General features: G+C 37.5%; 1 protein-coding gene across 1 annotated transcript in view; it reads left to right on the forward strand.

Moving 5' to 3' along the window:
- TBCK (TBC1 domain containing kinase) overlaps positions 1-14,108 on the forward strand; it is a 96,379-nt gene that overhangs the window by 59,150 nt on the left and 23,121 nt on the right. The window contains exon 23 of the mRNA XM_057404596.1: positions 8,233-8,408. Coding sequence (XP_057260579.1) covers positions 8,233-8,408 — 176 coding nt within the window. The remainder of the gene's footprint in view (positions 1-8,232; positions 8,409-14,108) is intronic.

Consider the following 14,108-nt stretch of genomic DNA (forward strand, 5'->3'; position numbering starts at 1 on the left):
AAAAAGGACACAGTGCCATTATTGATTACTTAAATAGAATTAGATTGTTTAGGAAATTGCCACACTAAGGTGGTTGTTTTATTCTCTTTTATTTGTTCTTTCATAGGAATTTTTTCTCTTGTGTCTGAGGAGCTTTGTTATGTATAAATTTGATTTAAACATATCAATACCAGATATTTAGGAGTTACTATTTGAGACAAAACCAAGCCTGGAGTCGTTGCTAATTCTTTATGTGTAGTTTTGTGATTTGGTAAACTTTATCTTATTCAGGTGATGCAAGAGAGCAGTTGCAGCATGCATTACCTTTGGTTTTCTGTTATCTGATACATATCAGGAGAATGTGGCAGGAAAACGAGGATGATAAAACTGCACTACTATGATGTGGTTCCTGAAGTACCAGCAACAGACTCAGGACTCTGCTTTCAGACAAATACTGACTTGTACTAAGCCAATTTGGATAGTTTTCATCTTGTGTATTAGCGAGTCTTCAACCCAGAAGACTCTTTCATGCATTGAGGGCCAGCTATATAGGTAGCTTTACTTTAAAACTTGCAGGTTTTCTTATAGCTTAGTCTTTAGCATCTTGCTCAAACTTTGTGGATAATGTACATTATGCCACTCAAAAATTATGATTACTGATTACTGTAGCTGGATTTGATTACTAAGTTCCTTAGCCTCTGTACAAGTAGTACAGAGTCACCAGCACCTTTTGTTAGGAAACAAACCCAGGAAGGACGCATCTGGATGTGTGTAGCTCTTTGCAAACAGTTGAAGGATCCCATAGACCACCTCACTCTCACCTGGAATATGATGCCACATAGGGCCTGGTTGATAGATCTTCCTTTAGAGATCTATGCCAATACCATCACTGACATACAGAGATTATTTATGGACTACAGAAGGCATAGGGCAACTAACAAAAAGATGGGGATGGATGCTATTAGAGAATAGGGAAACACTAACCCTAGAAGTGAGATAAAACATAGTTTCAAATAAGCCTTTTAGGTTAGTTCACATAATAAGCTGATCTTTTGTAAATTTAGAACGCAAGGGAGGTTCGTTCTTTTGACACTGCTCGCCTTAGAAAGGTGTAGTTTTGCTGACTCTAGGCTAGTCAGTGCTTACAAAGAAAGAACCTTGGCCTTGGATGAGAAGTGCAGAAGTGCAGAAAGTCTAGCTGTGGAAAAGCAATCCAGTGCAATGGAGATCTACAGTAAAATGCTTGAAGTGGAAAACATAGGATTCTATTTTGTAGGACACAGGCATGTAACTTTAAGATGTGACATGTAGTCAAGGAGCTAGGTATTGCCAAACCACAAAAATAAATGATTCTCCAAGGAACAGAGTTCCTCTAATGTGGAAGAAATAATTTTATCTGTTGCCACTATAGTGACATGCCAAAATGTTGAGTCCCATGATGATGGAAACCAAATAAATAATTAGAAGGATTACATCCACCTCAGAAATGGACTAAAGATTAAAAACTAGTATAATTCTACACTAAGATTGTATGGTGCAGTTTTGAATGATACGTTTGTGCTGACAGCAGCAGAATTGGGCACACATCAGAGGACTCTATTTTAGATACTTGTCTGACCCTAGACTGCTACCATTTTTCTTTCTGTTGTTTTTCTTCCTGAAAATCCTTTGTCTGCCCACGTCTGTGATTCATACACTTTTATTGTGCCAGGATTTCTGGTGGTTCAGCATATAGTTAATTACGATTTGGTAGGAGGAAGAAATGGCAGTTGGCCACCTTAGCCCATGCTGTTTGTGGGTGTTTGGTGCATGTTCCCATTGTTTCGTTCACTTCTTGAATGAAAGTGTAAACTCTGAGGTCAAAACATTAACTTTGAAGAGACTGAAAGAGATACAGTGGGGTCTTCCATGTGCCAGTGAGCAGTAGAAAAGTAAAGGTAATAGAGTGATTTGATTAGGGTTCAACGTTTAATCATACAGTTTTGAAAATGTCCTATTGCTTAGATGAAGGCTCTGAGGAACACAAGTTATAATAGTCTTCCTTTAAAGGGAAACTTTTTGTAACTTCAGCTGCGAAATTTTGACATGTGGCTTTGTTGTAGCTTGCCCAAGTTCAAAACTATTGTCACTCACGGAAGATGACACTGCAAGGTGATTTATCATGGAGTAAGCAGAGCAGGACTACTTTCTCAAATTCCAGTATAGCAGAAGAAAAGCATCAACTTAGTCTCTGTCACATGATGTACATGATAATGACACTATAACTATGACATGAAAAATGGATTGGAAAGAGAAAAAATACCAGAATTAAAAAAGAAATCATGTTTCCAGTTTTCATTTCCTGAAAGATGTAGGTCAGGTTGATACTTAGAGAAACATCTCTTTCTGGACATATTCCTCATCTTTGCTGTGTTAGATGGTTTTCTGTAGAGACAGGTGTATCTTGCAATGTATTCCTGAAGATTTTCATTGCTAAATAAGGGCATTTATGAAGTATAAACTGAGTGTAGCTGCTATTAAGTAAGCTTTTTTATTTTTTTCCTTCTTTTCTCCACTCCTCCCCCTTCTCACCCACTAGCCTGCCATTTGTCTCTGTGTGTGTGTGTGTGTTGTTGTTTGGTTTGGTTTTTATGGCTTACAGCCACTGGGTTGGGACCTGGCAGAGCAATTTGTTGGGGCACACCTGCTCACCAAGGCTGTTTAGTAGTGTCAAATTATGTAAGATTGGTGTCAATTTACCTGAAGCTGTGAATTCCTTAATTATTCGCATTTTCCGCTTGTAGTGACGTGAGCAAAATGCAGTTCTATTTATAGATTATATCCTCTTGAGACTAAAGAGAAATGCTGTGGTGGGTGACACACTAAAGAATATATACCAAAATCCTTTATTCATATTAGTGGTTTGCTAGTCTGTAGTTGTCACTGGCGGAAGACAATCAAATACCCTTTAGCAAAAGACTGTCTCAAGAGATGGTATTTCATAAAAAGGGTAAAAAGTGAGTTCATCAGTAGAACTTTCCAAATGCATCACTTAAACACCGATACACAGCTTATGTCTCCTGTTTCTTGATAGAGCCTCTATGTACTCTTCATAAGGAAAGGGGACATAAGAGAATAAAATACTAGCATTTCTAGGCATGGAAAGACAGAATTCAGGCCACTCTTATCTGAGCTTTGCTCCATGATGTGGCATATGTTTTTTCTCTACAATATTGGGAAAATATTTCCTTCCTTTTTCTTTTATTTTTTTTTCCCTGTTAAAGTTATGAGCATAACAACTGGTTCAGGATCAGACTAGTGCTTAGGAAGCAAAAATGTGCACTAGACACCAGGACATGGACCATCTTACTTTTGGTATTCTAACACTCCTTTTGGGCATTCAGGCTCAGCTGTTGCTGTTTTGTTCAACAAAACCAGCAATATCATCCAGAGGTAGTAAACAAGATTGGCTGTGGAGAACCATCTGGAGATTTTTTTTTATTTCAAGATAGTGAAAGAATTTTAATGTGCTCTCAGACAAGGTAGTCTATCAATGGAGCATTAAAATTTTGATCCTTATTACATGCAATTTGCAGTCTGTCTGAAGACATAGTATATAGTTTGTTCCTTTGCTTCTGTATCCAGTCATTTTTCTAGCTACATGCAACTTCTGTACGCCTGCCGCATTTCATAAAACATAGGATGGCTCCTTGATTGACAGCACTTGTCCTCTCAGCAGCTCTTTAAAGAAGCACACTTTGCATCCATGTTGAAAGAACGTATTAGCTGAAGAGTTATAAACTAATGACTGATATTTATGTTGCCTTTGAAATTTTGTCCCAAGATGCACTGAAAAGGATGCTGATGTGTGTAAGAGCAAATCAGTATCCACAAAATGAAGTAACACCACTATCCTGTAATGTATGAAATAAATTATATAAAGAGAATAATTTTGCTTTGACTTTTCTGTTTGTATCTATTATCACTAGGGGGTTACTATATAGTTGTTGGACAGAAATGTCAATTCCCTTCCTAGAGTTGTCCTTTTAAATATCTAGGCTTAATGTATCTTTTTGTGTGTCATCAGACAAGATGCTTCTCTGATGTGTCTTCTGTTATGGCCTTCCACCACTCACTCTCTTCTGAGAGCAGAAATTGGGAGATTGAACTGTCTGACTTATTCAGCTTCCCAGCTTTTATAGCGCAGAAGTTTTCTGGCCTATTTATGTGGCTGTGTGGTGAAGCTGATGTTGCCTGGGAGGGTGGTAATAAAGTATTTGTGATGGAGAGGTCAAACCAGGCCCATAAATCTGAGCTGTTTCCAAAATGCAGAAGCAGTTTATTTTGGCCAAATTTCTTAACTGGTGTCCTGTTACTCAAGGAAAAGGCTCTGGATTTGATTAACTGCACACAAAGACTTGGTCTGTGTACATTTTCAATAACAAAGAATCATTTGAGTTAGGTTTTTCTCCATTACTTGCTTTCACTTGCTGAGAAAAATGTGTGCATATCCAGTTTTGCAGTAAAACTAAAAAATTCTGTGTGCTTTTGTCACAGGTGTACTGCCTTTAAACTGATGCTTCTTTCTAACATCTCATCAAAGTGCTGTCTATTTCTCTTCTGTATCTTTAATTAATAATAAACACTATATGTATGTAGCTTAAAAAGCAAATATGTCAGGCTGAGCCATCCTTTTCAGTTGGGTTGTTGACAGAGGAAGGTGGCAAACTGATAGGGAATGATAATTCAGCACAAAGAGAGAAAAATTAAGAACATCTTAGAGCAACCAGGAAGTTTAGTTCAAAAAAGGAATAATACATTTCCATAGGCTTAATATTAGAATGGGGGCATGGCAAACCCAAGATATTACTGTTAGATCACTTATTTACTTCTCCACCCCCACCTTTTTCAATTCCTGTATTATTTGCGTGTTTAGAAATCTCAGGAAAAGTCTTTTGATGCCCAGTAATGGAGGAATGAGCCAATGCCATAGAATTGTTTCTTACAAGGTCTGATTGCTGCCTGGCTATGAAATAGTTAAGCTTTGCTGAGCCAGAACTCCTAACACCAATGTTTTAAAATGGAACTTGTGATTTTTAGTTCCTAGGTACTCAGGTGCCAGCTTTGGCTTTTGAAAAGTGCTCTGCACTTTTTGAAAACCAGACTGCATAAAGACATACTAAATTTTGAAATGAGAACTTATTTTTTTGGTATTCATATTATGTTTAAAGTTAGGCTTACTTTTTTTTAGTGCATGCTTCACAGTTAGTGACATTATATTATGTCAGCATGTTATTGTTACGGATTTTCAAGCAAAATAATTTGTATGAATAAAACCAGAAGACAAAGGATAAAAACAGGCTTGAAGGTTACCCAAGTGCAAAGGCTCTTCATGTAATGTGACTAATAAATATTTACACCAGTTTAATGTAGTAACTCCAGTATTCTAAAACCAATTGTTTTGGTTGTGTTTTTTTTTTTTAAAAAAAAAAAAAAAAAAGAATGTGAGTACATTCTTTCATTACCAATAGCTTCGTCTCCCTTCTGGGTAATAAATGTTGACCATTCCCATATACAAGCATACGTGTGCCTATGTGCATGCGTTGTTATTTGTTTTATTATTTGTGGAAACCACAATCTCCTTGTTATATTTTTATTCTATACTACTTAGAAGCAGGTTAATTAATCAGCAGACTGTAAATTGGTGTTAGGCTTTTGATCACCTCCCTCACAAACCATTTAAAATTCCCTCTTGTTCCATGGAATGTCATTTTCAGCTGTGGCCACTGTCCTCCTGAAATGCTGCTTAGAAGAAATGAGAAAGCAAACAGCTAATAATCACAGAACAAGAGACTCCTGCATTTTTTTCACTTGCACTCTGATGTGTGAGAACTGGATATTGTTTTTAGGGAAACCCATTGCTGCATTTTCCAATTCTCTAAATTGATTCCTTTTGCAATTAGAGAGCTTGTTCCTAGGTAAAATATTTTGATAGTCTGTCTCAATGTTTAACTCTGTCAATCTCAATTTCTGCTTTTGGCTTTTTCACAACTTTCTACTGCACATAGTGTTTCTATTCCATCCCCCAGTTCTCTGTTTTCAATTTCAGATATTTGTAGGCTGTTATGCCCTCTCACAACCAAATGTTGTTCAGAATTTATTTTTTTTTTCACTGGCTAAATTCTGCTTTGATCTCACATATTACAAAAGTACTGCTGACATTTCGTTAGCTAAGAATCTCAGGAGACAGGGCTATAACCCACAGTTATAGCTGTCCCTTTACAGGAAAAAAAAAAACAAAAGCCATAAGTGTACTACAGTCTTGAACTGAAATTCTCAACTTTATAAATAAAATGTGTCTTCAGAAATTTAGAGAAAGCAACTGTAATTACCATGATTCGGAATGTATTCTAAGCTCTAGGAATAACAACCAGTGAAAGTCGACTGCTGTCTTTACCTGAATTTAGAAACTGTGTCAGATCCTCCAGTTACATGGAATGATGCTAAATAGCACTCTGCCTTTACAGTATATTCAAAATGAAAAATCTCAGAAGTTTTCATCACAGAATGAAAAATAGTTGCTGTTGAGACACCACATTATTTGTCTCTGGCAAGTGTTATTCCAATGATACTTGGGAATCTGATATGGTTAAGGAAAACTGTGGTCTACCTTTGCAGCCACAGAAAGGTTTTAGAGCTGGAATTTTAATTCTAGCTAGAATTTTAATTCTAGCTCTAGCTCTAGCTAGAATTTTAGTTCTAGCTCTAAATTAAAATTGGGTAAACCACAGTTTTAGTCACAGATTTTTCAGAAGGAAGCACGTAAGCATGTTGTCTTCAGTGGAATTAAAGCATATGCTGGAAGTTATATCTTACCTGAATACAGTCAGCTTTTTGAATGGGAAATTAATAGATCACATCATTCAGATTTTAAGCAAAATAAATAATCTTATCCAACTAGAATATTCTGCCCTAAGCTTCAATTTTAGCTTCTTTCACTCACCCACCCTGCAGATGACTGAGGTTTCTGGAGGAACTGCTTGATTGATGTCAAGTCATCAAGTCTGTTGATGGCAATGAATGGTCAATGGCAATTCAGCATATACATTTGAGATATGTAAAGCTTGGCTACAGTTCCACTATTTTCTTCGTAGAAGCTGATGCTTACATCTTCTTAACTCTGAGTGCTGTAATGAATCATCCCAGGATTCTTGGGACAGACACAAGAAGTGCTAATATTCCTGTTGTTTGTCTGGTGCACTACACTAGGTTTGTCGTTAAATGCAAGCTAGGATAAGTGTTCCTTTCATGAGACAGCAGACGGGAGATGCAGAACTAACAAGTCCTTTTATAGTGATAGAAAAATAAATGAGTTTTATGTTACATATTGCTAGAAGACAGACGCATGCAGGATGCTTAGTTTTGCAAAAAATTATAATAATTATAATTATAAAATTATAATAACTTTTTTCTTTTGCATGTTTTTTCAGTATGCTTTGGTAATTTTAATTTGATCACAGCTTATTTTAGGATGCATCCTGTTTGGTGGGTATCTACTTTCCTTCCAGGTTGAGTAATACTTTTGTCACACACAGCACTTTACTCTTTGAAACAGAATGTTTCACTGTGAATGTCTGATTGGTGTTTAGACTGTTTTTTTTTTTTTTACTTTGTTTGTTGTTTTGGGTTGGCTTTTTAATAAAGCTCTAAAACAAATCATTGTGTTTGCTGTCAAACACAAGTTAGTGCTGAGAACTCCTTTTTTCCACCCAGTAACATGTAGCTTTGTCAGAATGGCAGACCATACGTTTGATAGCCAATAGCTTTCAGTATGGCTCTAGCACTGATGAATACGACACTTGGTTGATCCAAAATTCCTGATGTCCATATACTGCATGAAATGTACTTTTGATGGACTGCAGATACTTACGTACTTACAAGAGTCAATAGCCTGGCTCGCAAAAACATTCAATGAAGGTGCCTTACAGTGGACTAGGCTTCTGTTATATTCTGTCTTTGCACTGATCAAAATTCTGTTACACTTCCCATACATAACTAGAGATAATGCTTAAAATGTCTGCGCTAGTTTTTCATTAAAAATTCTAAGTGTTTTTTAATAGAAAAATGGTTTTGAAAATTATGAGCCCTTAAACAGACAGACACTGAGGTATAGATGGATATATGTATGTTTAGCAATATCATAGATAGGCTAATTGGCTTTATTGATTTTTTTCATGCTTGCATTTCTTGTTTTCTCTTTAAATCCCGGATCAGAGATTGATATTGAGCGTTGTGTTCGTGAGTCAATCAACCTGTTTCGCTGGACACCGAAGAGTGCTACATACAGGCAATATGCACAGCCTCCACGGCAAAGCAATGAGAGCAACGGCACAAGAAGTTCCATGTCCTGCTTTTCAGCAGACTATCAGGAAGCACCTCGAAGTGACCTAGTAAGTGACCTGGGAATTGGAGGGGGTAGAATTGTTCAGACTACATGTTTCTCCCGCTCCAGGTGGGTTTGGGGTTTTTTTATCTCTTTAAAATTTAGACAGAAAGAAAATACCCATCAAATCTCAGTTATTGGCATTTATGTTGTCTCTTCCCAGCACAGGGGTTTCACACGTTCATCACATGTTCTGATTTGTTTGTCAGTAAGTGCATAGTGTTAGAGCCTATACCATAATATTAATTTTAATGAAAGTACAGCGAATGAAAATTAACTGAAAGGTTGTTGGGGTTTGTTTTTTCTGAACTTTAATTGCTTTGAACTTCAGCTTCTTTGATGTATATGCCAATAAAATTGTTTCTTCTTGTGCTGTATTTCTGCCTCTCCCAACTCCTGCTCCTTTGCCTCTGTGGTGTTTGTTACCACAGCAGACCAATGTCTACAACTCATCTGTAAAACTGCAAACAGGCTTTATCTTTGGAGAAAAATAGTAAAAACAACAATTTGCCAATGAGAAATAGCTAACTGGAAAGTGATGCAGGCAACTCTGGCTGCTTTTTCAGTCTTAGCATGAAAAGGTTAAAGGTATGACTAAAGTATTATGAGAGGTAGTATATGTTATATGAGTTTGTCTATGTTTGACTTAGCAAAGAATATCTAGTGGCTAACAGATACGTTAAATAGATACTCAGTTTAGCAAAAATATTTTTCCTTCTCTCCAGTAAAATCTGATGGTTGTTTCTCTTGTCAAATACACCATCTTAAGAATGGTGATTTGAAATGACTGCTTCCCTTCCTCTCAGGAGTATAAATCTAGTCATTCTCTTAAACAGTTTTATTTGTTTTTTTTACCTCCATGTTCTCCTACAATTGGAATTCACTCACAAGTACATTGTAATACTAGGGGTAGTATATATAGACCTGACATATCTATTTGGTCAATTGCATTAGGCTTTAGTCTTTCCATCTGTTTTCCCAACTGCTAAGAAACTAAGTAGCGTATTGGCACTCAAGTATATCTTAATTTTTAAGTAGTACTTAAACCTGAATCTGATATTCAGTAATTTTCATGTTTTTTAGTTTTGATTTTATTTGTATAGTTGTATGTTCTGGAAGCTTTGACCACAAATCTAGGGCTCCGAGTGTTAGACGTGCAAATGCAGAACAAATGGAAATTCAAAGCACTTAGAGTGATTTAAGAACTAGGTGGATCTAGGAAAGCATCTGGGAAGAAAAATGAGAGGAGAATATTGGTTATCATCAAACAGGAATTATAGCCAACACAACTGCTGCTGTGCTGTTCTAGAGAGATGTAGAGATTTTCTGAAGGAGCTAAGGGCTGCACATTCATAGAATAATTCAGATAGGACCTTAGGAAGTCATCTGGTACAAATTCCTGCAGAAAACAAGCGCAATACTGAATTCAGATGGGATTGCCCATGGGTTTGTTATGTCAGATCATGAAAACTTCCAGGGAAAGAGATTATGCAGTCATTCTTGACAGCCTGGCCTGATGCCTGAAGGTACTAATGGTGGAAATGGTTTTGTATATGTGCTAACTTTCCTTAACGATATGACAGCAAGAGACTAAAAAGGCAAGTCTCCTCAGTCCTAAGGATGTGCTGTGCCAAGCAGGATGAACAGAGTTGGAAATAGCAAGGAGAGAAATGGGAGAAAGCAGCAATAGTCTGCTGAACTGGTAAATAGAACCAAGGTTTAGATTTGTAGCAAAGATAAAAATTCATAATTTTGGGTCAAGCAAAGTTTCTTTCTGTATTCCCAATAAATTTGTTTGGTATTTTTTTACTGGTAGTCATTTTATTTTCATTCCAGAAGATGTGTTTGTTTATAATGCCAGTAACTAGGCTCATCTATTCCACCATTTCCAAGAAATTAAGCTAATGGTTTTGGTATGTTATAGAGAAGAAAAATAAATACTATAACCTCTGTTTTGATTTCTACTGAACAACACAGCACTTTTAATTTACTGCCGTGTAACTGATGGTTTAACTTCTTTTAAAGATCAAGTGTATTGGATCTTTTGGGTAGAGCTTTAGTTTTTTTTTCATAGAATCACAAAATCAAAGAATCAAAGAATGGTTAGGTTTGGAAAGGACCTGAAGATCATCTAGTTCCACCCCGCCTGCCATGCACAGGGACACCTCACACAGCACACTACTTGTTTTGCTTTGGTTTTGGTTTTGGGTTTTTGTTTCGTGGTGGGGGTTTTGGGGGCAGGGAGGTTAGCTTATCATATGGTGCAACACTATGAAATTTATATAGAAATGGAGAATGTATTTAGGCTTTTTCTGTATCAAAGAGGAAGCTAATCTCATGGATACCAGAATGAGAAAGAAGACGATTCACATGTTAAGTTACAGTCTACTACTGAGAGCAGTATTTGCTCTCATTGCTATATTTCTGTGTGCTAGATTTTGAGACACATACATATAAGCTGTTATGGTTCTGTCAGTAGACATGATACACATTTTAAAAATACTGTGTAACGTGTGCCATTAGCAAGCTACCTCTCAGCTGTGACCAGTTCTGTACTTCTGGATATTTGTCTTTGTGAGATGACACTTCTCAGGGTTTTGAGCAACACTGCTCAAATAAAAAAATGAAATTCTTAGTGAAATACACTGTTTACACCCAAAAGTGTTTGGTCTTTTGGTTTTGGGTTGGGTTTTGGTTGGGGTTTTTTTGGTGGTTAGTAGGGGTTTTTTACCCTTAATCCTGGACATGTCCTCTAATTGTTGTTTGTTGCCATGAGGAAGCTTATTTCCTACTTGAAAGCAGTGGAATCTGAGATCAATCTTTAATATGCACAGTAGCCTTTAATGCATTTTCTAAAACACCATTGTGCCTTTGCTGGTCAGTCTAGCTCTTAAAAAATTACTTTGCTGTGTCTCTGCCTTTTTCATTGGTCATTATTTTGACAAGCATTTTACATTACTTTTGTATCTCCGGCTTTATATTTGTGGGTCACCTCTGTATTTGAGTGAGGGTGGGTAAGGTAAGAAACAATTCCTTTTAGAAAGAAAGCTGTGGGTTTGCTTCTGAAGGTAATTTATGATTTCTTGAAACATTAAGTATTTAGTGTATTTAATTCTGAACACCAGCTGTCTTCTACTCCTATACCTGTATCTTCTTTCTAAGATGCTTCAGTTAGTTTCTTAAGTGCTTTTTATTGGCTACTCATGTATATGTGTATATCTGCATTTTATGATGCTTTGGTTAATAATAACATGAGAAATATTTGCCCCTGGGTGAACCCTTTTTCTGCCTAAATAAGCAGTCAGCAAAACAAAATTGTTTTGACTCTTTTCTCACTAGTGTGACTTAGTTTTTATTTTAGTGGCATCTGCAGCTTTGTAAGTAGGCTTGGGTACTCTCTTCCCTCCTGGACTTCTTGTGATGCTTAACCATTTACTCTTTTAGCCAGGAAGCATAATTCTACTGAGATAAAATCTCAAGGAGGAAATAGTTTCAGGGAAAATGAATGTACATCTTAAGTGGGTTTGCATATTTATTTTGAGAAAGATAAAGTATCAAGAATGGAAAAAAAACATCAAATTCCATAATTTTAGTAGCAGTCTGTTCAGCTTTATGTGTGTCATTTTTTCTTGAGCAGTACACAGTTTGGTTTGGTTTTTTCTTCCTAAAAAACTTTTTCCCATGGAAACTTCCAAAGTGTTTTCAAAGTATTTTTCTTGAATATCCAGGCCTCACAGAGCCAAATAACACTTGCCATGAAGCAATTTTCTTCTATGCCCCTTTCTCCATTGTTACAGACATGGTAGATGTACACTCTTTCCGGCTACCTGTATATTTCTAAATAAAAGCAAGAGTGATGCAATTTCTTTATTGATGACTGCTCAAATGTGGCAGGTGGACTCCCAGAAATCCCGAAGCAGATAGAATTATGCCTTTGTCTTGGTCTTTGACTACCAATCCAGTTTTCAAGTGTAAGAGTACCTGTTGAATGTTGGGGAATTAAAGCTTTCAGCCAGAGAAAAGTCTACCAGATGACTGTTGTTCTTTGCACTGATGTGAATGCCAACAGTCCAGTTTAGCTTTTGATTTGGTAAAGAGTAGGAGAAATACCTAAGTGGGAAGATGAATTAATGGCTTTATGAAACAGTACAAACATGAAAAACACTTGTTTTCATCAAAAGGTAGTATCAGCAAATTTTCCTGGTGGTTGACTTTCTTTGCAGATAATCAAGGGTAGCTTGCATGACTGACTTCTTATAGATGGGAATTTGGACCTATTGGCAATAAATATACCAGCACTCAGTTGCTTCTAACTTCCCCTTTGCACCTAGAGTATATTTGTCCATATAAAAAACATATTGCCGGGGTTTATATCGAGTCCTTTAATAACTGGTGTGTAAAGTCCATTTATTCTTCTAAAAGAAGCATGATGAGTAGTGTATACTCACATTTCTCTTTCAGTGTATAAGCTAGGAGATGTTCAAGTTCCTGCCCCTCTACTCTGCTCTCATGAGACCTCACTTGGAGTATTGTGTACAGTTCTGGTGTCCTCAATATAAAAAGGACATGGAACTGTTGGAGCAAGTCCAGAGGAGGGCCACGAGGATGATCAGGGGGCTGGAGCACCTCCCATATGAAGACAGGCTGAGAAAGTTGGGGCTGTTCAGCATGGAGAAGAAAAACAGAACTTACAAATTGCTAGTCTCAGTACATAATTTCCTTCCAAATTCAGAATATCAGAGATGACAATGCTTTATAATCAGAAAAATGCTTGATTTTCTGGATAATGTGTTCTCCTGTGGAGAAGGACTTGGGGGTGTTGGTTGATGAGAAACTTAACTTGAGCTGGCAGTGTGCACTTGCAGCCCAGAAAGCCAACCATGTTCTGGGCTGCATCAAAAGGAGCGTGACCAGCAGGTTGAAGGAGGTGATCCTGCCCCTCTACTCTGCTCTTGTGAGACCTCACCTGGAGTATTGTGTGCAGTTCTGGTGTCCTCAACATAAAAAGGACATGGAACTGTTGGAACAAGTCCAGAGAAGGGCCACGAGGATGATCAGAGGGCTGGAGCACCTCACGTATGAAGACAGGCTGAGAAAGTTGGGGCTGTTCAGCCTGGAGAAGAGAAGGCTGCGTGGAGACCTCATAGCAGCCTCCCAGTATCTGAAGGGGGCCTATAGGGATGCTGGAGAGGGACTCTTCATTAGGAACTGCAGTGACAGGACAAAGGGTAATGGGTTAAAACTTAAACAGGGGAAGTTTAGATTGGATATAAGGAAGAAGTTATTTCCTGTGAGGGTGGTGAGGCACTGGAATGGGTTGTCCAAGAAAGTTGTGAATGCTCCATCCCTGGCAGTGTTCAAGGCCAGGCTGGACAGAGCCTTGGGTGATATGGTTTAGTGGGAGGTGTCCCTGCCCATGGCAGGGGGGTTGGAACTTGATGATCTTACGGTCCTTTCCAACCCTAACTATTCTATGATTCTATGATGGTGAAGTGTTTGTGCTGTTCATAATGGTGATTACATATCTTCTGCCTCAAGTGTCTTCTGACTGCCTTGACCTATTTCAAGTTTGGTTTGTGTTCTGTTTTTGTAGGGAACTTGTTTTTGTTTTCTTCTTTCATTGTTCTACTACTCAACAGAAAGCTGTTCCTCAAATTTGCCTTTAGTTCTTTGTGCAAGGCATTAACCAATCAAGACCTGCGTTAAT

The sequence above is a fragment of the Pezoporus wallicus genome, unplaced genomic scaffold (genome assembly GCF_028554395.1).
Source record: "Pezoporus wallicus isolate ANWC-B61680 ecotype Strahan unplaced genomic scaffold, APGP_CSIRO_Pwel_v1 contig_1583, whole genome shotgun sequence".
Classification (NCBI taxonomy): domain Eukaryota; kingdom Metazoa; phylum Chordata; class Aves; order Psittaciformes; family Psittacidae; genus Pezoporus; species Pezoporus wallicus.